This window comes from Pinus tabuliformis, chromosome 5_2 (assembly GCF_031772625.1).
Source record: "Pinus tabuliformis cultivar Carrire ecotype Pingquan chromosome 5_2, CPIR1, whole genome shotgun sequence".
NCBI classification, from domain to species: Eukaryota; Viridiplantae; Streptophyta; class Pinopsida; order Pinales; family Pinaceae; genus Pinus; species Pinus tabuliformis.
In genome coordinates this window covers 1,057,137,546-1,057,163,851 of record NC_142306.1, presented here as the reverse complement: position 1 = coordinate 1,057,163,851, position 26,306 = coordinate 1,057,137,546, and the positions used below count along the sequence as shown (strand labels likewise).

General features: G+C 40.0%; 1 protein-coding gene across 3 annotated transcripts in view; it reads left to right on the top strand.

Moving 5' to 3' along the window:
• LOC149162866 (putative cinnamyl alcohol dehydrogenase 1) overlaps nt 1-26,306 on the top strand; it is a 410,094-nt gene that overhangs the window by 124,822 nt on the left and 258,966 nt on the right. For all 3 annotated transcript variants that reach the window (XM_089437422.1, XM_089437421.1, XM_089437420.1), the window contains exon 2: nt 23,873-23,971. In XM_089437422.1, the coding sequence (XP_089293548.1) occupies nt 23,880-23,971 (92 nt within the window). In that variant the 5' untranslated portion in view covers nt 23,873-23,879. The remainder of the gene's footprint in view (nt 1-23,872; nt 23,972-26,306) is intronic.

The following is a 26,306-nucleotide window of genomic DNA, read 5'->3' as shown; positions in this document are numbered from 1 at the left end:
TAACTCCAAAATTCGTCGATGTATGATCCTCGTTCACACATGGCATCGATTCTCATTCACGCGCGGTAACAATTAATGTTTGCAAAGCTAGAATCGTATTTCTGTCTGCCGTCAGGGAAGTATAAAACCGGTTCACGATTTTAAGTTTGGACCATTAACGCTCATCATTCGTTAAGATTCGTGGCTAGCCGTTTGAGTCTGATCATCTCCGCCTGCAATTTAACAAAAAAAAGGGGGTCACACGGGCCAAGTGATTTACAAGTTTTGGTAAGGTGATTCATGAAATGAGTGTTCAGCTTTCTCTGCATCGAACGCCAGGTAACAAAACAAAACCCAAGCTCAGTCGAAATTTTGGTCCCCTTCAGCAAGCTTCGAATCGATTTCAATTTCTACCACCGTCACCTGCTCTCGTGGCGAAGTCCGGTTTACTCACGCGTTCAGTCTTTTCCATTTTCTGTTAAGCTAGGGTTAGGATATTCCTTTCTTCGATAGGATTAGATCTTGTTAATCAGCGTTTAGTTATATTTATTTTCGATTGTTTTAAATTCAGTCTTATGATATATTCGTTTGCATAGTCAGGCTTTTTGGGATTTAAGCTAAGGGTCAGACATAGGTTATCTTTAGATTTTAAATTTAGATTTAATGTTTATATTTTACTTTAAAAATTTTTTAGTTTTATTTGCATTTCAAAGTTTTGATTTTAGTTTTAATATTTTTTTAACTTTGGTTTTATTTAGATTTTAAAATAGTTTTAAAATTTTGTTATAAAAAAAAAATAAAAATTTCTTTCTTTTAAATTTTCGAAAAATATAAAAATTTGTGAAAAATTATTTTTGCCAGTTTCAGTAGTTTCCATGTTATATCTTTCATGCTGGGATCTAAATTTTCAAGCCGAGATACGAAATTGATATCTGGTTAATGATTTGCGATTCTCGGGGTGTTTTAAGGCATTTATCTCTTCAAAATTTTCAATTGCCGGATATCGTTTTGGTCATGTGATTTAGCTGATACCTTTCGATGACAGATGATTGCTGTTCACGATTTACGTTTCTATATCATCTAACAAGTAATCATCTTAACTATAATCTCTTAAGGCACTGGTCTGCTTAATTAATCAAATCCATCTAGTGCTTTTTTATATCGTGTCTCGTGTCTCCCAACCAACTGGTCGACAGTTGGTCTCATCATCTCTCAGGGACTACCCCCCTTAGCCGCGGGAGACAGGCTTAAACGGAGGGATCGGGGATCAGAGTGACAGCCCCCGGTCTGAGCGTTGTCGTGTCAATCTGCGCGACAACACACTGTTTGATGAAGGCTCCAATCACTACTACCAAGGTCTCATGTATTGCTGTAAGGGACAAGATGAAAATAGAAAGGATTGTTTAAGATGAGACTGTGTGGAACTATAGCCTAGCTGCTTTGCTAGGCTGCACGAACCAAGATACTAATCGAACTATGTTTCTTGCTGAACCAAGATACTAATCTGGAACCCATAAAGAATGCACCACCACTTGTGCTCTTCCTGTCATCCACGCTTCCAGCCCAATCTGCATCTGTATAAGCATGAAGAGTGAGATCTGTATCTCTAGGATACCATAAGCCATAGTTTTGAGTTCCTTGAAGATACTTGAAAATTCTCTTCACTGCCTGAAGATGAGTTTCCTTTGGATTTGCCTGAAATCTTCCAACTATTCCCACTGCATGCATGATGTCTGGTCGGGTACCTGTCAAATAAAGTAGACTTCCAATCATAGATCTATAGGTTGGTTGATGCACTGCTGCTGATTCATCATTTGCACTGAGACTGCATCCTGTAACCATGGGGGTACATACTGGTTTCGAATCTTCCATGCCATACTTCTTCAGAATCTGCTTGAGGTACTTGGTTTGAGACACGAAGATACCGCCTTCATTTTGTTGGATTTGCAATCCAAGAAAGTATGTCAGTTCTCCAAGCAAGGACATTTCGAATTCTTTTTGCATCACCAAGGCAAAGCTTTGACTCATAGCTTCTTCATTGCTTCCAAAGATAATATCATCTACATACACAACAAGTATTAGCAATTTGTCATTTTCAATTTTTATATAGAGATTGCTATCTGCTGATCCTTTTGAAAATCCTTGTTGATGAAGATATTTGTCCAAACGGTAGTACCAATCCCTTGGAGCCTGTTTAAGACCATAGAGAGCTTTTTTTAGTCTGCATACAAGATTTGGATCATTCCCAAGAATGAAACCATCTGGTTGCTCAATGTACACTTCTTCTTCTAAGTCTCCATTCAGAAAGGCTGATTTCACGTCCATTTGAAAAACTTTGAACTTCTGAAAGCTTGAGAGAGCAAGGAACATTCGGATGGCCTCAAGTCTAGCAATGGGAGCAAAAGTTTCTTAAAAGTCTATTCCTTCTTGTTGAACATACCCTTTACACACAAGTCTGGCCTTGTTTCTAATTACTTCCCCATTTTCATTCAACTTATTTTTGAAGATCCATTTTGTCCCTATGACATTCTTATCTTTTGGTCTAGGAACCAACTCCCAAGTGTTGTTCTTTTCGATCTGCTCAAGTTCTTCATCCATCGCCTTGACCCAGCATTCATCTTTGCATGCTTCTTTTACATTTTGTGGTTCAGTGGAGGAGAGCAATGCCAAATAGCTTGAGGCTTCTGCAATTGTTCTTCTTGTTTGTACACCTGCTTCTTTCTGCCCCAAAATCCGAGATTCTGGATGATTCTTCTGAACGTACCTGGATGGAGTCTTCTCTTCTATCCTTATTTGCTCCTCAGGTGCTTCTTGAGGTTCTTCTTCATCATCTGTCTGATTTGGAGAGTAGTCTTCATCCTCTTCGATATTTTCATGATTTACTTGCCTAGGGATGTATCATTTTTCATCAACCCTACATCAATGCTGTCAACAATTCTTCCAAGTCTTTTATTGTAACACTTATATGCTTTGCTGTGGGGAGAATAACCAAGGAGAATGCCTTCATCTGCTCTAGGTTCAAGTTTGCCAAGCTGTTCATCAGTGTTCTTAATATAGCATTTGCTCCCAAAAATTTTGAAATGCTTTACCGAAGGAGTCTCACCATACCAAAGCTCATGAGGAGTTTGAGTGTTGTTCACTCTGACATTTGTTTTGTTGAGAATAACAACCGCAGCAAATGCAGCTTCACCCCAGAAGGTTGCAGGAGTCCCAGACTCATCAAGCATAGCACGAGCCATTTGTTGGACCGTTCCGTTCATTCTTTCCACCACTCCATTTTGTTGAGGAGTCCTAGCTATAGAGAATTCCCTTCTTATTCCATGTTCTTCACAAAAATCGAAAATTCATTTGAGGTAAACTCCCCACCTCTGTCGGACCTGAGGCACTTAATTTTGTGATCTGATTCGTTTTCAGCCAAGGCTTTGAAAGATTTGAATTCTTCAAATGCTTCGTCCTTGTGTTTCATAAGTCCCAACCAAACCATCCTGGAGAAGTCGTCAATGAATAATATAAAGTATTCTTCTCCTCGAGGTGACCTTGTCCTAAATGGACCACATACATCTGTATGGACTAGTTCAAGAGGCCTGCTGGCTGATCCTTCCTTCTCAGGGAAGTTAGTTCTGGTTTGATTACCAAACTGACATGATTTGCATATGGTGTTGTCTGGAATTTTGATATCTGGAAGACCACGAACTGCCTGGTATTTGCATGCTTTCCTTATTTGTGAAAAGTTTAGATGCCCCAACCTCCGGTGCCATAACCAATGTTCATCATCCTTGCTCAAATAGCATTGTTGTTGTCTTTCTTCAAATATGTATAGATTATTTGGAGTTCTTTTGCCTTTGATCACTGTTTTTCCTGTATCAAGATCACGAACACTGCATCCATTTGATCGAAATATTACCTCTGTTCCTTGATCGCACATCTGACTGACACTTAGTAGATTATGCTTCAAGCCATCAACACATAAAACATTTCCAGCTTTGACCTTTTCTTTCAACTGAGCAGTGCCTTTTCCTTTTATGGCTGCAGGGGTATCATTTCCAAAAGAAACTTTCTTTCCCTTTTCTAAAGCAGTATATGATTCAAGTTTTTCTTTATCACCTGTCATATGCTTTGAACATCCGCTGTCGATGTACCATAGATTTTCTTGTCCTTCTGCATAAAAAGCTATCCCACATCTTTCTGTTTTTGGTTCCTTTATTCTCCATGTTTTGGTGCTTGAGGCTTGTTCCTTTGTCTGCCGAAACCTGCTCCTGCATTCAGAATCTTCATGACCGAAGTTATTATAAACAGAACATTCAATTTCATTTTCAAGGGCCGAAAAGTTGTTATAGGTCCTTTTCGTAATCCCAGTCATACTTCTTTGTTTTTGAGCTTCTCTAGTCATGATTGTCTTATAAGCAACACATTGAGCTGCTTTGTGACCAAAGTTATGGCAAGAGAAACATTGGCCATTGAAGAAACTTCTGCGATTATCAAATCTACCAGCCAAATGATTGTAATTTCTATTGTCATCCATTCTTGAAGCAAATTGAGAAGTTTTTACCTGTGGTTGGTTGTAGCTTTTGTTCACCCTTAAGATGGATTGCCCCTGGTTTACCTGGTAGTCTCTGTTTGTTCTTGATGTAATTCGTCCCTGCTTTACCTGATGATCTCCATTGGGCTTTTGCTCATTCCTCCTTGTTGCATCAAGATAACTCTTTGAGGTGGATGCTTGAGATGTTTCTCCATTATAACCCAGACCTGTCTTGATTAGTGGAGAATGTTGTACATTGATAATCTCATTCAGAGTTTCAGATCCTTTAACAAACTTAAGATTAAGAACCTTTGTTTTCTCAATTTCTTTTCTAAGGCCAACAATTTCACATTCTAACTTCTCAAGAGATTTTTCTTTTTCATCAAGTTGAAATTGCAGAGTATCAATGATCACATTCTTTTCTTCTAAACATGTCTTGAGTCTAGAAATCTCTTCATAAAAGTCATCCACATCTATAGCATCCATGTAATCATCATCTTCAAAAGCCATTAAAAGTTTATAATCATTACCTCGTTCATCTTCGTCACTATTTGATAGGCCATCACTGTCTTCATGAGTGTAGTAACTTTTCTTAGTTGCATTTTGTTTCTTGTTCCATCTAACAGGTTCCTTCCCTTTGTCAATCTTATCCTTGTGAGGACATTTGGCAGCATAGTGACCGACTCTTCCACAAACAAAGCATTTGAAAGGTAACTTACTTTGGAACCGTCGAGTACCCCGTTGAAGATTTCTGACAAAATTTGATTCTTCTTCTTCTTCTGACACGTGTCCTGACTCATAGTACTCTCCTTTGCCTGAAGCCTTGAAGGCAACTTCTCTCCTGTTTGATGGACCTCCTTTCCTCATTTCATAAGCAGTTAGAATTCCATGCAGCTGTGACATTTTAAGGCTTTGTAGATTCTCTTTTTCTTCTATTGCAGAAACTTTAGATTCAAACCTAGGGGACAAAGATCTTAGAACTTTTTCAACCACAACAGCCTCTTTTATTTCTTCACCCAAATTTTTCATACAATTAACAATCTCATCTACACGAAAAAAAAAGTTAGCCACACTTTCATCATTATACATCCTGAGATTTTCATACTGAATCCTGAGGGTTTGAAGTTTTGCTTGTTTTACCTGATCATCTCCTTCATAGCTCAGAACAATCTTGTCCCATATCTCTTTTGCAGGTTTAAACTGCATTACCTTGACAAATTCTGATTGAGATAGGCATCCTAATAGAGTATTGATCGGCTTTGCATTTGTTTCATATTTCTTCTTTTCAGCCGGATCTGTAGGAGTTGCTGATCGAAAAGTATACCCTGTATCTATGATATCCCAGACTTCTGTACCAAGAGATTGAAGATAGGCTACTCTTACCTTCCAATAAACGAAGTTTGTCCCATCAAAAATCGTTGGCCTGATTGATGCTTCCCTCTCGTAGTTGCTCATGATGAACGATCTCCCTTCAAGCGATCAAACTTCTTTTGAAGAACCTGGCTCTGATACCAATTCTTGGAAATAAAACTGAGAGTGGGGGTGAATCAGTATTATCAAGTCAAATATTCCCTTTTCAAAATCAAATGATATACGCTACTTCTGTTAATTAAACCCGCGTATATACGCAATTATGAAGAAGGAAACCCGCGTATATAATGCAAACTTTTAATTTACTTTATCTTTCTGATGTTGATTGTTGATCTGTGATTCAAAAGCAAATAACCAGTAACCAGAAATAGTAAAACAGAGCAGAAAGACAATCGCACACAAGAACACAAGATATAAGGTGGAAACCCAATGTGGGTGAAAACCACCTGCTGCAATTCGTCTCTATATTCTCTTTTATTAGAAACTTCTTTTTACAATTGTACTGGTGCAGTCCTTTACCAGTACGGAGGCTACAACCTGCAGAGAGCTACAACCCTCTCTCGTTTTCTAGCTTCTCCTGGAAGGGAGCTACAACCCCCTTTTCTCTTGTACTAGCCAAGATACTAGTACGTAGGTGCTGGCCTACAGAAGGCTACAACCTTCTTCTTTCTTTCAGGGACCACGTTTCATAAATTTTCAGACTGGATCCACAAATAACATCAATCAAACATCAAGAATTTCTGCATTAACCAATCACCTTCTCACCAATCAAAACTGAATTAGAATAAACACTTCTCTGACAACTGTACCCAGATCACAGTAACAGTAACCACACACCAAATCTGAACCCAGAACACTACAACAATAAAGAGAAGCAACAAGATCACAACTCAAAATATATATATATATATATACGCTACTTTAATAGCCTGAAACCTGCGTGTATACGCTTCTGAATATGAAACAACCTGCGTATACGCTGTTTTCCTTCACTGAACCTGCGTATATACGCGCCTTAGCTGAACTGAACCTGCGTACAGATCTACAAAAGATAATTCACTCTTTCAAATATTCATGCACTGATTAACCTAGATTATCAGATTTATAGATCACGCATGCGCCATATATAACCGATCAAAATCATGAAAAGATATTATCATTCAAGCCAAGAGATTATGACCCATCAATAGAACTTATCCTTCTTTGTGCTAAGGTTCTTCCTTCATTCAGATCCAGATCTGCTCCACAACGCTAATCACCAATATTTCAGATCTCGCACTTTATCAGATATTCAATAGTAATTCAGATGATACCTTGCCACATGATCTCCTTCCTCTTTTATAGTTTTAGGCCTTCCATAATACCACGGTCCAAAACCATAATAAACCAATACCACGGACCCAATACTTGGGATCAACACGTTTGACGAGGTACCATGGTCCAAAACCATAGGTTCAAATACCAAGGACTAACTACCACGGACCAAAGGTAAGTTGTCCAACATATACGCGCTTTTCCTTGCATGAAAGTGCGTGTATACGCATACGCGCCTTTGAAACGTATAACCTGCGTGTATATGCGCCTTCGTCTAGATGAACCTGCGTATATGACTTTTCCTTCATTCTGACAGCCTGAACTGAGATCTGTTACCAAAGAGAGTTGCCATCAAGGACAACACCTGTGCCATAGCTCCAATCCTGTGCCATAATGCCAACAATTTCTTCCTCTTTTCTTCAGGTACATGGCAGTATGCCAAACTCCCAAATATCCTGAAATGACTCACTGCGGGTTTCTTACCGGTGAAGACTCTCCGGAGTAATCTTACCTAATGCCCTGTGAGGAGTGTTGTTCTGGACATAAACGACCGTGTTACATGCTTCTGCCCATAGAAACTTGGGCATACCCTGATCATACAATATTGCACTGGTTGCTTCAACAATAGTCCTGTTCTTCCTTTCTGCTACTCCATTCTGCTTCGGATTATAGGGAGTTGTCCACTCTCTTCTGATGCCTTCCCTTGCGCAAAAATCAGTGAAGTCCTTGTCCATGTATTCTCCACCTTTGTCTGAGCACAATATCTTTGTCCTCTTTCCTGTTAGATTATCAACTAGAGCCTTGAACTCTTTGAATCAACCAAAAACCTCATCCTTGGTTTTTAGAAAGTAGATCCAAGTCTTTCTGGAATGGTCATCAATGAAGGTGACGAAGTATTCGGCACCACTAAGAGCTTTTGTGGACATGGGTCCGCAGATATCTGAGTGTATCAATCCTAGAACACTCTTAGCCCTATTGTTACTTCTGGAAAATGCTGCTTTGGCGTACTTGCCTAGTGCGCACCCTCTGCATACATCATCTCGTTTGGTACTCAACTCTGGAACTCCTGTTACAGTTCTTCCGAGAATTCTTAGAGCCCCATGGTGTAAGTGTCCCATCCTCCTGTGCCATAGTTCATTCAAATCTTTTTCCCCACTGCTGCCTATCAGTGCCATTGGAGATTCTAGCTGTAATTTATACAGCCTGTTACTTCTGACTCCTATCTGGGCCTTCTTTTTCCAACTCGGGTGCTTGACATATACTTTCTCCTTAATGAAGAAAACATCATAGCCCTTGTTTTGAAGCTGAGATATAGAGAGTAAGTTCTGGCACGTGCAACACATTGGTTGCTCGAAGTCGATCCCTTGCTTTTGTTTGAAAGACTACAGTAGCTCTTCCTACGGGGGTACATTTTGACTTATTTCCCATAGTGATCCGGAAGTTCATTTTTTCTTCCTGATAATTCAAAAAACATTCTCGTATTCCTGTCATATGCCAAGAAGCTCCACTATCTATATACCAAACCTCAGAGGAGGCAAAACTTGCTAGGCAAGCGACTTCTTCTTCTAGTCTAGAAGTTAACATAGAATAATCACGATCCATGTTCTTCGTGCTCTCTTCTCTCTCTGGAGATCTGTGTGAGTCCCTCTGAGTTGATGCCCTGACATCATGCTCTTGACTCATAGTAGATTCTTTAATCCTGTTGCCCTATCTTTGCTTTGATACCATGTGAAAATTTCTAACACGAAATTCTACTACAGTTACTGATTTATTTATCCTACTTATTTTCCACAATAAATTATTTACAAAAACCCTCCAGTAAACATTAAAATAAATTCTACTGTTGTTATCACATAATAGGATAGAGAAAATAATAGTGATATACAAGCACAAGAATCAATCACATCAACACAATAATTTTTGGACATTTGTCCCTGGAAAAACCCAATGCGGGAAAACTGATATACAAGCACAAGAATCAATCACATCAACACAGTGATTTTTGGACATTTGTCCCTGGAAAAACCCAATGTGGGAAAACCGATGCAGCAGATGAGGGTTTATTTATTAATCTTCAGCAACAATCTCATTACAAAGAAAGATTCTACAAAATACTGAGACACTTCTGAGAGAAAACACCTGAGACAATTTTTCTCCTCCTGGAGAAGTTCTGACACCCTGGAGACCCTCTACCCTCCTCTGCGCCAATTCTTGCAAGCCTGCGTGAGAACTGCATCTCCAACTGCACTGTCTCACTGCTCTTCCCTCTGTGCTGTCTCTTAGATGCTCCGCGTCACCTCTTCCTCAGTCTTTGACTGATGGTGATACCCTCTTCTTCCTTCACCCTGCTACTCTCCCTTTGAAATCGAACTTCTTCTCCTTGAGAATCAATATCCCTCGGGTTACTAAGTATTTGCCCAGTGTATCTTCAAATGACTCTCAAGTCTTCTCTTATATTTTTCCTGTTGATGAATCAATGACTGAGATTAAGTCCTTAATCAACGGATAAGATTAAAATAGACTTGATCCTCGTCTCTTAGAAGTTTCTCACCCATATCTTTATTAATATCCATTAATATTTTTATTTTACTAAGTTTAGACTTAGGACCCCATTAAAATTATTAATTATTTTAATAAATCATTATCCGGGTGGAATTTCTCCAAACGATATCTGGGTCTTGGAGATCTAATGAATATTAGCCCCTCCACAAAATTTCGGAGCTAGATCACATTCGATGCTACTCAAAATCAACATAACTAATGTAAGATATCTGTGCAAATAGTTATTCCAATCACTGGCTAAAGAAATAATAACTTATAAAATATTATTCAATAGAGAATTAAGAACACGATCCAAAAAATTACCACAAGAAGCAGAAGAGGAACACCACCATGAATAAACCCCAAAGTCTTTTGCTTTATTGATCAAAAGTATTACAACCAGCAGAGCTTGACGCAAAGCTTCTTTTTAAAAATTTTTTGTCTTGAGAAGCAAACGACTTCTAATATATAGATAAAGTCTCCAAGTGGAAAATAACGGCTAGTTGGCTTGATCCCTGTCAAAATAATCTTAAGCGTTGATAAATGTTTGATCGTCTTTTAATCTCTACCGTCGAAAATTTTAATTTTATGAGGAATTTTCGAATTTCTTATATAAGGCATTTTTTTATTAGTTCAAAAATAATTATTTTGAGTTAAATTTATCAAAAAATTGACTTTGACTTAACCACCATGGCCCAAGGGTCCATTTTTTTTTAAATTTCCAATATTCCCTTGGTGGGGGACCTCCAAAAATTAATTTCTTGAAGACCCACGAATTTTTCTACTTTCAGAAAATAATTTCTCTAGGACTTTAATTTTGACTCTAATTATTTAAATTTTTGGCTTAGGATTTTAATTTATTTTTGCTAGAAAATTTAATTAATTGACACTTGAGGGGATTAATAATTTTTCCACCCTCTAATATTTTAGCCATGGGGTTTAAGTATGAGGGACCATGCACTAAAATATTTTTTTTACATAAGATAATTACATTTCAACCTTCAAATGGGGAGCACCCGTTCGTTATAGACCCTCAATTTATTACCCAATTTTGCGACTCAATATGATCTAGTAGACCAAGTGATTTGTAATAAAATAATTTAGCCAATTAGCTTAAATTATTCCCAAATCACTTTTACAAAAGACTCGACTAAAACACTAGGACTCACCTAAGACCTTGACGATATATTCCAGTCTAGCTTTGGGGTGAGACTAGAGGAAAAAACTTTCTCGATCATCCTTGTTTAGAAACACAAATGAATGAGTGAGACAAAAAACCTCCTAGAATGAAATTCGTCGCCAAAATAATAGGCTTACTTAGGTTTTTACATACATACATGGTCTTACTAGCATCATTTACATTAAAATTTTGCAAAATGGGTTTACAATTCAGATAAACTGACGACTAATGATGATGAATCCATGATATTTGATTGCTCGAACATGATGAAATCCTTTGCAAAAATGTGAACTGCTATAGGGTAGTTGACACAGAGTGGTCAACAGGCTCTATCAATTTTGAAATTCAAAATTTCGTTTTGCCCTCCAAACATTAAGTCCGTTGCCCAAATCATGTCCTCCAAAACCTATATAAAGATGCCTCGTCTCCATCTCTAGGCATGGATTAAATGCTTTTTTCATTTGAAGTAATCTGCTCCTGAAATCCTTTTCGACCCTGTGGAGAAAGACCAGATCATAAGAGTGGCTCGAATCTGGAACAACGAAATTTTGTTTGGGGCTAAGTTATGTCTTTTGGGTTGAAGGGTATTACTATTTTGTCAATACTTTGTAGGGAACTTGCATTGATTAGAGAACTTCAAATATGCTCTGAAATTCACTCCAGAGCAGATGTAACTATTCTAGGTCGTCAAGACCTGAATACAAGGAGTTTTTGTTGGGATTCTTATGTGCGCACGTGTTTATCATCTCTATGGTTTCAGCCCTTTGTATTAGGACATTCCTGAAGCAGTAAATTGACTGGTTGGCATTTCCAGATTTTTCATTCCCTCGAAGCAACAAGTATTCGCAGTTTTGAGCAAGAAAATTCATATTTTATGCGACCTTGTTGTGTTGATTTGGGGTAGCATTGGATGTGCTCTAGCCACGAAATTTGGTGGAGAGGTTGTGGCACATGAGATCTTCAATACCCAGAAAGGGTTTGGACAGATTCTAAACAGATAAGGAGATATTAAAATAATTAATATTTTTAATGGAGTCCCTAAGTCTAAACTTAGGGAAAATAAAATATTAATGTGCATTAATATGAATCTGTGTTAGAATGGTCCAAAAGACATGGATCAAGCCAGATCTAATCAGAGGGTGATTGCAGATCACAGGAGGACTAAGGATATCAGTTGAGCGGAGTGATAGCAGCAGAAAACAACTGTCTCGAGGTGACAGAAGCTGTTTCTAGCAGAGTAGCAACAAGGGAAGGGTGAGGTAGTTACTGCGTCATCAAAGGTGAGCCGAGAAGAGGCAACGCAGAAGCTAGGGAAGGCAAAGGGAGCCTCACGTAGAGCCATGCAGTCGCTGGGAAGGCTGACGCAGTTGGCTGAGGAGGCCAAGTTGCTGGTGCCGGGATTGTGTAGAGCCTGGGAGCTCTCACCTTCAAGATGCTGGGGTTTAGAAAGTTGCAGGAATATTGCAGAGTGGAGTTGGTGAGGTACTGTAGTCAGAACAGTACCTGACAGAGCAGGGCCAAAGGAGTTGCTACTGAGGGTTTCTAGTCGAGGAACCCGGATTAGTGGTGCTGTTGCACAAGACGATCAGAGTAGGAGGCATCTCGACAAGTGGCAGAAGGATTTCCAGGAGGGAAATCAGGACTCAGAGGGAGTCTAGACGAGAACTTCCAGACGGGAAGTAGAGAGATTGAGCAGGAGTCGAACTGAGGACTTCCAGGAGGGAAGTAGAGAGACTCAGCAGGAGTCAAACAGAGGACTTCCAGGAGGGAAGTAGAGAGACTCGGAGGAGTCGACAAGAAGAGCAGAGAGATGGCCATGAATTGGTTGAGGGATCAGGACAGGTTGGATGAGGCATCCAACTAGAAGGCTAGGATCCTGTTTGTTCTGTGTGCCATGAGTGCACACGCACCACTTGAGCAGAAATGGGGAGACATTGAGTTGTAGTTAGGTGGACTATAGGCGATGAAGGGCAGGATCCTCGAGGTACCCAACTTCTTGAATTAGACCTTGCTATGGGAGCCTCGAAGAGGAGTAGCAGGATTGGCTAATGTGGGTAGAGATGGATGCAGATGGAGTGGCAGAGAGAGCTACAATGTAGGAGTCTCGAGACAGCATGAGGCTAGCAGGCTGCAGCAGTGCGAGAGGCACAGGAGTGTTGCACCAGTGCAGGATGGCACAGAGAGGTGTGCAACGGTGCAAGATGCAGGGAGTTGTTGCAACATCATAGAGGTCAGAGAGGGAGCACTTGTCAGCGGCAGAGGGAGCTTCAACATCAGTGGGTATCTCTAGCCCAACAGGGAGGTCAGATTGGGAGATCAATTACTTACTTCTTAGTAACTGAGTTGCAGTGCAACAGTGGGTAGCACGATGCAACATGATGAGAGGAGGTGTAGTGCGGATACAGTGCTGGGAGAAAGGACCAGCAGCGGCACAGATGTAGAGGGAGCTGTCGTACAGATGCAGCTGTGGCAGAGGCAGAACCATGGGCAGTAGCAGTACAGGTTGCAGCAGTGCAGAGGATGTTGGGTAGGAAGACCTAGCATCAACACAGGTATCGATGTCGGATGATCAGAGTAATACTCAGTGAGGAGTATTTCTAGAGCATAGTCCTCGCTAAGAGGGAGTGTTGATTTGGGGTAGCATCAGATGTGCTCTAGCCACGAACTTTGGTGGAGAGGTTGGGGCACATGAGATCTCCAATACCTAGAAAGGGTTTGGACAGATTCTAAACAAATCAGGAGATATTAAAATAAATAATATTTTTAATGGATTATTAATATGAATCTGTGTTAGAATGGTCCAAAAGACATGGATCAAGCCAGATCTAATTTTAGCCGTTGATTAGGGACTTAATCTTGGCCGTTGATATGTCAACAAGAAAAGTATAGGAGGAGGCTTGAGGGTCACTTGGAGAACACACCAGAGTGATCAGTCATTCTATTCTCTAGAGCAGGGTTTGCTAAGAGAGATAGAATCAGTGATCAGAGAGCAGCTGAGGGGCATTGAGTACAGAGAGGCATAGATAGTGTCGGGAGAGCAGCAGAGCAGGCAGAGAGAGTGATGCAGGGCCAGCCAGGGCTCACGCAGGGCCATGCAGAGGCTGTCGGGAGCTGCGTAGAGCCTCAGAGAAGCTAGCGTTGCTGACGCAGAGGGCCAGAGGGCTGACGCAGGGCCTCCCAGGGCTGATGTAGACCCATCCGGGGTGACACAGGGCCAACGTGAGGCAGAGAGGGGCTGACGCAGTCCACAGATTGTGCAGATGTTGGGGTTTCTGGAGTAGATTGGTGCTGAGTAGCTGCCAGAAGGATTATCCAGGGTTTCAGCTAGTAGATTTGTGAGAAACTGAGAGGTATTACTGCCAAGGAAATTCTCTATTGGGTAGGCCAGTTTTGGCACCCAGATTGTACTCTGATATTTCTTAATAAGAAAACCCTCAGATCGCTGCACCGGTTTTCCCACATTGGGTTTTTCCGGGGCCATTAGTCCAAAAATAATGGTGTCATATGGTGTGTTTGTTTTTGTTTCTTTTAGTTACTGATCTGTAATATGTTGAGCATGAACTAGTGTTTATTTTCAGTATTTACATTGTAAATAACTTGTTAAGGAAAATAACAAGTAGATAGGAATAAATCAGATAAAGTCCATGGAGGGTTTCTAACTAAGTAAATGTAGAAACTTCAACATGTTGTATTGCAAACCTTTAATAATCCTGTGGCTATTTTGATCTGGGTTTGCAACTGGTGATCCCAACTACACATAACCATGAATTCCTTGTGATCCCTGCGGACTTGTTTTCCCTGCAATCATGGTTATTTTTGAAAGCATAATTTCAGAGCATCTGTGATCATACAAATGACAGTTCGATCACTCTGTCCTAGTGTAATTGCCATCTGAATCCTTGAAGGTCAACAAATGCCTGAAGTGTAATGGTTTCATTACTCGTGAAATATCAAGGGTTCGGTCTATTTACATCCTCCAGATTTGAGGAGCAAAGTAGGGCATTCTTTAACTAGTTGTCATGACAAATGTTGCAAGCAAGTTCTGTATAGCAGGGATAATTTTTGGAGTCTTTTGTGAAAAACCCTAACCAGTTGAGGTAAGCCCTAATCATCATCTGGTGTATGATCGTTTATCTTAACCAGTGCTAAAGCAATTATAGATGTTAAGAAACAATGTGGAAGTATGCCTTATCAGAACATATGGTTTTGAAGCATATATTGTATGGTCCTTGAGAAACGCTGCTTTATTGAAGCTTGAACATGAGCAAGGATTTTTATTGTCGCTGGTCTAGTTTTGTAATAAGGGCTTTCACCATCTTGCAATATCATCAAGCCATCTCACTATTAAAAGTAGCATTATCATCTTGAAGTCAAGAAGCCTCACTACCATTATCACGATTCACTAGTAAGGATTTTTTGTCATTGATTTGAGCTTCACTATCAACTGCACAATACATCTGATGTAGGGTTTCACTGAAGTATAACTTTACATCTGAAATTGGTTGAAACAATTAGGGTTACTTTGTCAAATCACCTGCAACTGTCTCGTCATTAGATTGCAAGTGTAGGGTTTTATCATCATATTCCTTTTGTTATAAAAGTTAAGGGTTTCAGATTGACAGTTATTTGGTTTAACCTGGAGTTGTCTTATTATGGTCATTTTCAATCAGTAAGGGTTCTAATTTTGCAAAAGTGAGATTCAGAGTTCATCATCAGTTTGAGTATCAACAACAATTGAAGATTTGTTTTGGTTGCAGCAATAGGGGTTCATCTAGCATCAGGTACATTTATTATTAATATAACAACAATTGATTAATTCTAAACAATATTGTGCATTTCCCTTATCAATTGAAGAAGTTCAACAAAAGGGATTCATTGTCAAGGTGTGAAGGGATTTTATTTTACATCTAAAGCACATTGGCAGTAAGGGATTTTGTTGAATAATGTTGTAAGTGGGTTATTGTCCTTGGTACAGGAGCCCACAATTGCTTGTCAATTTAATTATCATTTTCAGCGTGGTTAGGTGGTGCTAGGTAGGTGGTTGAAGTCACCTTCAGGTTGTAGCCTGAAAAATACTTCAGGGTGGCAAGGTGGTGCTAGGACAAGTGGGAGCTTGCAGGTCGTTGGAGCATCCTTCCAGTGGGTGCTAGTAAAACAGGGTGTAGGAGCATCTTTTCAGGGGTTGGAGCTGCTTGACAAAAGTAGAATGCTTTCCTAGAGTACTAGGGAGATGGGGCTTCCCTTTTAGTTGGAGCTGAAGCATTGATGCACTCAAAAAATTATTAGAGAAGGATTTGGTGGTTTTTCTCCCGGAAGGGTTTCCACCTAAAAAATTTTGGTGTCTACTGTCTTGATTCAATGCAGTATTGATTTATGCTTTTAATCTAATGTTGAAGATAATTAATGCTTTGAAAAGGAAAAATTAACTAATTGTAATTGAAATATTGATTCATCCCCCTCTTAGTATTTCCCACACTGTCATACTTGAAAGATTCCCATGCTCTTTGGTTGTGTGCCTTGATGCTCCACTATCTACCAACCACATGTCATCATCATCTGCAAAGGAACTTGTCAAAGCTGAACAGTGAAAAAAATTCTTATCACCTTTGGACTTCTTTGGTTTTTCCTATTCAGCATCTACTGCGAAAGCATGTTGTTTCCCTTTTCTCTTCTTGTTATTGGCCATATTAGGATAATATCTCTTGAAATGTCCATATTCTTGATAGCCATAACATTGGATCATTGATTAGTCTTTCTTCTTCTTAGAGGAAGAAGATCCCTTTCCTGACTTCTTGTGTTGAGGTCCCTAGTCATCAATCTTGCTTCTTCTTGAGCACTAAATGTCCATAGTTGTTCAAATGTAGGATCATCCTTCCAACTGCTTATACCTGTTGCAAAATTGTCCCATGATCTAGGAAGACCATTGAGTGTTGTAATCACTAGTTCTTGATCATCAGTGGATTCACCAATTGTTTGAATTTGATCTTTATTTGAAAAATCCTTACGAAGTAAGAAGCCACAACGCCGTCATTAGTCATCCTTGTATTTCAAAGTTCATTCTTTAATCTCATTGATTGACCAATGTTCTTGATAGTATAGAGATTCATCAGGGCATCATACATCTTCTTTGAGGTGTCAAGTTTTGTAATGTAGGGAACCAAATGATCCCTAATGGAGTTCATATTAATTTGGGGTAGCACCGAATGTGCTCTAAGCCTCAAATTTTGTAGGGAAGCTTGGGCACATGCATTCCAAAGAACCCAGAAACCGTTTTGGGAAATTCCACTCAGAGACGATTTTATTGAAATAATTAATATTTTTAATGGAGTTCGTAAGTCTAAACTTAGGAAAATTAAAATATTAATGGGTATTAATCTAATTGTGGGTGTAACTTCTAGAAAAAGACAGAGATCAAGGCAAAACGATCCTAGCCTTTGATTAGGAATTAATCTAGGCCGTTGGTTGTCCAACAGGAAGATATAAGAAGGGGCTTGAGGGTCATTTGGAAAACACACCGAGAGAGATCAAGAGATCGAATTTCTGAAGGGAGAAGTTTTCAGGAGGATATTCAATTGAGGAGATTTCTTGTAGTTGAGGGGCAAGGATAGCATCCACAGAGAGAGATTTTGTTAGCCGAAGAATCATCAATAGAGAGGGGCAGAGAGTGATGTAGCAGTGGGAGCACTGAGCCAGAGGGGCTGACGCAGAGCCACATAGAGGTAGTGTAGAAGCCAAGAGGGAGTCCAAAATTTGCAGAGGGAATTTGAGTTTCAGAAGCCGAGAGTCGGGATGTGAGACCGGGAGGAAAAAATCAAATTTCCTGCGCAACAAATCGAACAGCTAGAGGATTGACGTTGTACCGAGAGAGCTTGATGCTGGGCTGACGTAGATACTGCGTAGAGGCAGCGCAGAGGCAACCAGAAAAGCCGGGAGCAATCATTTTGGGGCTGGATTAGCCAGGATTTCCAGTGATAGTGTGAGGAAATCTCACAATTCTTTCAGCTAGTATTTCTCTCTCTGTAACTGAATGACTTGAGAGGTATTCAGAGATGTATTCAAAATTTTCTACTGCTTAATAATAATAAACCCTTGAATCACTGCACCGATTTTCCCACATTGGGTTTATCAGGGGACATTTGTCCAAAAGTAACGATGTTATTGTGTTGTATTTTCTTTCTTGCTCAGTATCTTGTTTCCACTTATAATTTAATTAACTGAAGGTTGTAGTAGTATTTACTTTGATATTTGCCGTAGAACAGAGTAAATAACTTGTATGGATTAACAAGTAGGAGAAGTAACATCAGTTTGCTACAGTAGGGATTCTAATTGTGGATTTTTCACATGATATCAGAGGTGCAGGTGATGCAAGAAGAGCAGAGTCGGTAGATCCAATGCTGAGCAGAAGAAGGGAGTTCGAAAAAGTTGCAGGGGGCAGCTGTTCGAAACCCGCAGAAGGTTAACGCAGTGCCAATCTGGGAGTGCAAATTTTTGAGGTAGTCTCTCTTGGAGTGAGTCGACGGAGAGAAGGACTTCTAGTTCGAATTTTTGCGGGGGCAGAGGGAGCAACACTGAAGCCTCAACATGAGAGAGTGGGTGGGACGCAAAATTTTCAGCAGGCAGATTATTGGGCTGAAAAACGTCAGAAGAGAGAAGAGAAGAACTTTGAGGGAACTTTTCCTCAGTAGACTTCCCGCTGAGAAGTCCATTTTCTCATTGGCCAAGCAACAACAGTGAGAATCAGAGAGAGGATTTTTGACATTTGTTGGCAAATATGGCAACCAGTGGCTTGAGGGATCAGGACAGGTTGGACGGAGCATCCAACTATGTCATTTGGAAGGCTAGAATGTCTTTCCTTCTTAGTGAGCATGCCCTCAAGACATATGTCGACAACGTGGTGGCTGTGCCTATGGATGCAGATCTGCTGAACATTTATAGAGCTTAGATGGCGAAGGCCAAGAGGATGATCTTGGATGGAGTCAAGGATCATGTGGTGTGTCACGTTTCTAGTAGAGGAACTGCTAAGGAGATGTGGGATGCCTTAGCCACATTATATCAGGGATATTTTGAGTAGCGAAAGATGTACTTGGAGTAGAAGCTGAGATCTGCCCAGATGCAGAAGGGAGAGTTTGTGGATCCATTCCTCACGAACTTGAAGGAAACCCCGTGATGAGTTGTCTGCTGCGGGGAATACACCTCAGGATTCAGAGTTAGTTAGACTGGCCCTCAATTCTGTCTCAGATGATTGGCAAGTCTTTGTCCAGAGTATCCTGGGCAGAACAACATTGCCTAATTGGAATGAGATGTGGGTAGCTCTAAAACAAGAGGAGTTGAGGAGAGACCTAGTCAAGGTCAAACTTGATGGAAGTAGCAACAACAGTGGGTCGATGCCCAAGGAGGAGGAGGATAATGTAGCCCTTGCATTGAAGGGACAACAGGGGCAGCAAAGACGAAAGAAGGATGTCTCCAAGGTGAAGTGTTTCAGATGTGGCGAGATGGGCCACTATGCATCCTAGTTTCCTTTGAAGAAAAAGGACAAGGATTAGAAGCATGATTTGTTGATTTGTGGTAGCATCGGATGTGCTCTAGCCATGAAAATTGGTGGAGAGGCTAAGGCACATAAGATCTCTAAGACCCAGAAATGGTTTGGTGGAATTCCACCTTGTTGGAGAGATATTAAAATAATTAATATTTTAATGGGGTTCCTAAGTCTAAACTTAGGAAAATTAAAATATTAATGGGTATTAATATAAAACTGGGTGAGAATGTTCTAAATGACATGGATCAAGCCAAATCTAATCTTAGTCATTGATTAGGGACTTAATCTCGGCCGTCGAAGACTCAACAGGAAAAGTATAAGAGGAGGTTTGAGGGTCAGTGGGAGATACACCAAGTTGATCAGTTAGTTCGATTTTCTAGAGTGGGGTTTTGCTGAGAGAATCGAGCTAGTGATCTGTTGCAGCGAGGGGAAGTTCGGCACGAGGCCAAGAATACATAGCAGAGAGGTAGAGATAGTGCTAGAGAGACAACGCAGAGCTTGGAGAGGTTTACGCACAGGCAGTTGGGTGCTACATTGAGGCAGCTGGGAGCTACGCAGACGCTGAAGAGGCCAGCGTGGGTGATGCAGAGGGTCTGAGGTTTGACACAGAGGCTAGCAGAGCTGGCGCAGGGACAAGAGGCAGCGTTGGGAGAATTTTCGTGGGGCAGACTGAGTACTGGTGAGCCAGGAAGGGTGACGCAGTCCGGGCAGAGTGACGTAGAGCAGTAGAGAAGCTTGGAGTAACTTTCCTGTGCAGCTAAGGAGCTGCCATTGTTGCGTGGGATCGTTAATCCGGTGATTGATAAGCCAGAATATCTGTCTCTGAGGAGAGGTACTACTCCCGAGGGCATTCTCTGTTGGGTGAGCCATTTCTAGCACTCTAGTTGTATTCAAAAATTGCATAATAATAAAACCCTCATATCTGTTGCACCGGTTTTCTCGCATTCGATTTTTCTAGGGATTGATTGTCCAAAAATAACGGTGTCCCTTGTGTGTTTGTATCAATTATTTCAGTTGCTGATCTCTATATGAGTTAAGGCTGCATTTGTGTTTATTTCAGTGTTTATATTTATAAATAATTTGTTAATGGAATGAACAAGTAGGAGAAATTAAACCAGATAATGCAGTAGGGATTTCTAACGTGTCAGACTTAGAAATTTCAACACGATCCTAAGGTTGCAGCCGGGAAGATCGAACAGGAGGAGTTCGCCATGAAGCTGGGCTGATTTGAAGTTGTAGTTAGAAAGAGCTACAGATGGGTAGGATCCTTGAGGAGTCTACCTCTTGGATCAATGCCTTGCTACGGGAGCCCAGATCAGTGATAGTAGGATGGATTAGCGTCGGTTGATTTCGAGGAGTGTTGGGGAGACAGTTGCAGTGGCTAGGAGTGCCAGAGATTGAACAACGCAGAGCAGAGTTGGCAGCGGTGCAAATGGCACAGAGCAGAGGTCAGCAACAACACAGTAGATTTAGAGGGTTAGCACAGAGACTAGCAGCAATCAGTTCCAACATTCACGTGGTATCATACTAAACAAAGTTAATTCAGTGATTTTGGATGTTTTTCAGTTGCTTTTCTTAGCAACTGAGTTGCAGTACAGATGCAATATTAGTAGTGGCAGTGGTAGCAGCATAGTAGATGCAACATTTGAGAGGGAGTGGTAGTACAAATGTAGCATTGACAGTGGCAGTGTCAAAGGCAACAGTACAGTTGCAGCAACAACACAGCAGTTGGTGGACAACATGTCAGACTTCAGCAGTGCAGAGGACGATGCTTTAGAGTCAGATAAGTATGCAACAACAGTATATTGCTATAGCACATTCCTCTCTAAGAGGGAGTGTTGATTTGGGGTAGCATCAGAGGTGCTCTAAGCCTCAATTTTTGCAGGGAAGATTGGGCAGATGCATTCCAGAGAACCCGGAAACCATTTCGGGAAATTCCACCGAGAGATGATTTTATTAAATAATTAATATTTTTAATGGAGTTACTAAGTCTAAACTTAGGAAAATTAAAATATTAATGGGTATTAACGTAATTGTGGGTGTAACTTGTAGAAAAAGACGGGGATCAAGTCAAAATGATCTGAGCCTTTGATTAGGACTCAATCTAGGTCGTTGGTTTTCCAACAGGAAGATATAAGAAGGGGCTTGAGGGTCATTTGGAAAACACACCAAGAGAGATCAAGAAATTAAATTTCCGAAGTGAGAAGTTCTCAGGAGGAAATTCGATTGAGGAGATTTCTTGCAGTTGAGGGGCAGGGATAACATCTAGAGAGAGAGATTTTCTAAGCCGGAGAATCATTAACAGAGAGAGGCAGAGAGTAATTCAGCTGTGGCAACGCTGAGCCAGAGGGGATGACGCAGAGCCACACAGAGGCAACGTAGAAGCCAAGAGGGAGCCTTAAATTTGGAGAGGGAATTTGAGTTTCAGAAGCCGGGAGCCGGGGTGTGAGACCGGGAGGCATAAATCGAATCTCCTGAGCAACAAATCGAACAACCAGAGGATTGATGTTGTCCCTAGAGAGCTTGACACTAGGCTGACGCAGATATTGCGTAGACGCAGCTAGAAAAGCCGGGGGCAATCATTTTGGGGCTGGATCAGCCAGGATTTCCAGTGATAGTGTGAGGTAATCTCACAATTCTTTCTGCCAGTATTTCTCTCTCTGTAACTGAATAACCTGAGAGGTATTCAGAGATGTATTCAAAATTTGCTACTGCCTAATAATAATAAACCCTCAAAACTGTTGCACCGGTTTTCCCGCGTTGGGTTTTTCTAGGGACATTTGTCCAAAAATAGCAGTGTCTATTGTGTTGCATTTTCTTTATTGCTCAGTATCTTGTTTTCTCTTATAATTTAATTAAGTGAAGGCTACAATAATATTTACTTCGATATTTGTCGTAGAACACAGTAAATAACTTGTATGGATTAACAAGTAGGAGAAGTAACATGAGCTTGTTGCAATAGGGATTCCCGTTGTGGAATTTTCACAGTCCACTATAAGACTCATAGCATTGATGTCATCCTCCTTGAATCTTGCTTTCCCTACTTCATCAACTGGTTCAGTAACCTTCCTTGTTATGATATCCAAAACCTTGGTTTTGGCAAGAAGAATATCTATTTTAACTTTCCAAGCTCTGAAGTTTGATGCTCCCTCTAGTTTGTTTTCAGATTTCATAGAAGAAGCCATAGAAACCAATCTACAAGGACTTGAATAAAATGCAATGTAGGGTTTTTTCAAGGTGATCACAATTTTCCTTCCTTCCTTCACCAAAGCTTTGATACCGTGTTGATTTTCTTAGTGCAATTAGGGTTAGCACAATATTTCTGAAATTTTGATAATTACTTTTGATGTAGGTCTTCTTTTGACTTATTCCAATATATCATTTAGCAATTATACTTAAGAAATTCAACCATAAAGAAGAATAGAACAATAGAGATCACAATGCACAAAACAAGACAAAATTTACCTTGGGAAAACCCACCAAGGGGAAAAGCCCAACAACCTTTTTCAATAGAGAAATTCTTCTTGTTCAATAAGAGATACACTTAGACCTATGGTCAAACCTGGGCTTCTCGTCCAAGTCAAGTTACCCAATCAGATGCAACAATTCACTCTACCTGCTTGACCCAAAATTCCAGCTCTCCTACAATTACCAGTGGCCCTAGAATTTCAGCCTTGCAATAGTTGCCCCAGTTACCATTAAATTTTGCTCCCCTGCAATAGTTGCCCCCAAAAAATGTGAACCACAGAGAGTGAGAGACTAGTCCACACGTGTGAGTTGCTAGAGAGAGAGAAAAGAGCGATTCCAGTCTTCTTCTTTGTCCTACTTCGTCCTTCTTGCCCTTCGCTTGCTTGCCAAAACTTGTCTTGTGTGTGAGAGATCGAATGCCCAAGTGGAGGAGGGGGTGCTGCCTTTATATAGTGCTTTGTCTAGGTTGAATGGGTGTCTTTTGGAGCCAAGGCCAACTTGACTTAGAGGGAAACAGACTTGACATTTTTGGAGCCAAAAATTACATTTCAAAAATTCAAAGTTTTATCTTTAAAAAGTCTCAATGGGAATTTGACTCAAAATAAATTTTTCTTCGACTCAAACATTTATAAATATGCTTTACAATGATAAATACAATTACATCAAGTGACCAAATGTACATTATGAAGAGCGACCCTAGTTACAAATTCAACATGTCACTCACTTGGGATCTACAGAACAACATTGATGCCATTCTTATTGTGCAGTTTTAACAAAACATCATATTTTTATTTCCTCGAGTAAATGTTTGGAGGATTCATTGTTTATTGAACACTATTAATTATCTGAAGTAGCTATATATTATAACTAATGTTAGCTTCTCAATTCTATATCATGTATTCGGTAAAAAGTGAGATTTCCTCGAGATATTCATGTCATGATTCAATCATTGGTTGAAATATAGGTACACCATGAATACTAAAGAAGACAGCAAGGAGAACTGTTCAGGATGGGCAGCTCGAGATCCATCAGGTGTTTTGTCACCTTACCAATTTAACCGAAGGTAGGCATTGGTTTTCTAAATCTTCTTGTAGTTATATGGCTGATTGAATTTTAATATAGAAACTGCACTTCATTCTCATCTTACAAGAAAAGGACATAATAGCATTGCATTTATAACAATTGTCAGTCATAATTTCAGCTGCAAATTATGTAAAATATTTATGCACGTGATTACAAATCAACATTAAAACAGAAAACAGAAGGAATCAGCCTAGGAAAAGGATTATGTTGGATTGTTGTGATCAGCCTATTGATATATGAGTTTATGGAACAGTTTAATAGTGACCAAAAGATGAACATCCAGTGTACTATATTGTCTCTGCTGTTAGTACTTGGAACAATGTCGAGGAACACACTCATGATGAAGACAACACTGATGCAGATTATACTTTTTCACATAGGTGATTTGCTTTATGGAAGCTTTTAAGAATGGCTTGTTGAAGATCGAAATTTAAGCATGGTCCAAAGACCATACAACTTATCCACCGGATTCACTCATGGGTCTTCTAGAAGTAATGAACTTATAATGATGATTGTTACAAGTCAGGTTAGGAGGGCTTCTAAGATAAAAAGCAAGGGATTTCGATGGAGGAAGTTCAATTTGGAAATATTGAAAGAATATTGCAGTTATAAGAAATTGAAACTGCTTGGGAGGAAATTTGATCATGTAGAAAGCTTTAAGGGCCAGGAGTTCATACTGGTTCTTATTACAGAAAACAAAGAAGAGCTCAATTTTCTATAACTGGTAAAGGTATCATTTGAAGATGCTATAGAGGTCTAATTTCCAAGATTTGTACTTGGTACCCACTTAAGTTGTGGAGTAACTGATATGATTTCAGTCATAGCAATGCAAAGATACTCGCATACATGTAAAAACAAGAGATCAGTATGAAAGCATAGAAGAGAATAACTGGATGTGTGTTAAAACCTCTCGGGAATTGCCAGTCAATGCAAATTCAGAATTTTCACATCAAATGCTACTTCAATCAGTGCCTCCTATTAGTGCCCCTCCTAAAGGAAGAACCTCAGGGGAGGTCAAGCTGGACTAGGGGTAGAGGATAACCTCCTAGGTGAAGCATGGGAGAAAGTGTACAATCAAGAACGGTCAGTCATCTAGCTTGACCTGTGATCCATATTAGTATGCCCCAAAACATTAAATGAAAACACATGATTACAGAAATGGTTAATGTACTTAGCGATAGATAACCCTCCTTCAAGAAGCATGTCAAATGAGAGAGAGCACTGACCGGATCATATGTGGAGAGCTCTGATATAAAGCTATCTTTGGGCCTGTTGACCACTACTGGTCAACTTCCCATGCAGTCCACCTCCTTTCTGTTGGCAGAGAGGGGTAGCTCCTGAGCGACATGTCCGTGCCAGCCTACAGTCATCGATAGCTTGATCATTTTTGTTGTAAACCCAGTCTGCATGTTTGAATTGTAAATAATCTAAGCAGATCAGAGTCATGTATGTAAAGTTGCCTAGGTGGACCTAACTTTCTAATGATGATCTGCGTCCCGGGAGGTTTTTAGTCTCACCGATCCATGGATCGGCAGAGTTTTCCTTCAAACCCGACCCCAAAGTCGGGATGCATTTTGTTATTAGGACTTTAGGAGAATCCTAGCGTGTTAATCTGCTAGATTATAGTTGTGTCGCAGAACTGGGTGGTTTATGAGGGTCTATGTTAAAGTGGGTTCGTCCCCTTAAGATGTAAATTGTAAAAGTCATGATGTAATGTGTCTTGAGGGTTGAGAAATGTTTAAATCCCCTCATGAGTCCTAGGTCCTAGGTCCTAGGGGATGTTTCCAACGGTTTGGTTCAAATGATCCATTTAGAAAATAAATAAAATATTAAAATAAAAAAAAAAAAAATAAAAAAATAAATAAAAAAAAAAAAAATATAATAAAAAATTCATAAAACAAAGCAAAAACCCTAAATAATAAAATAATAATATTTTTTGTGAACACATGCAAAATATCATTTTTAAATAAAATCGACGGATGAGATCAAGAGATGTCTTGATCCTCATCAACGGTCGAGATCAGTTCTACATGGATCACCCAAAACTAGCCGTTGGGATCATTTCCTTTTTATAGGGTCTTAGGGGGTCATTTTACAGGTTTATTTGATCTGTGAGTCTGTACTGAGAAAGCTCTCTTGTAATCTGATTTTCTGATTAATAAAAAGACTTTGGGGTTCAAAACGGGCTGGTGTTACTCTCTGGAATTGCTGTGAGATGTTCATTTTTCTGCATATTTCAGTTTTCAGCAGTTAATAATAGTTGTTTTTCAGAGCATTGTGAGTACAGGTATCTTGCTCACGTGCTAGGGTTTGAA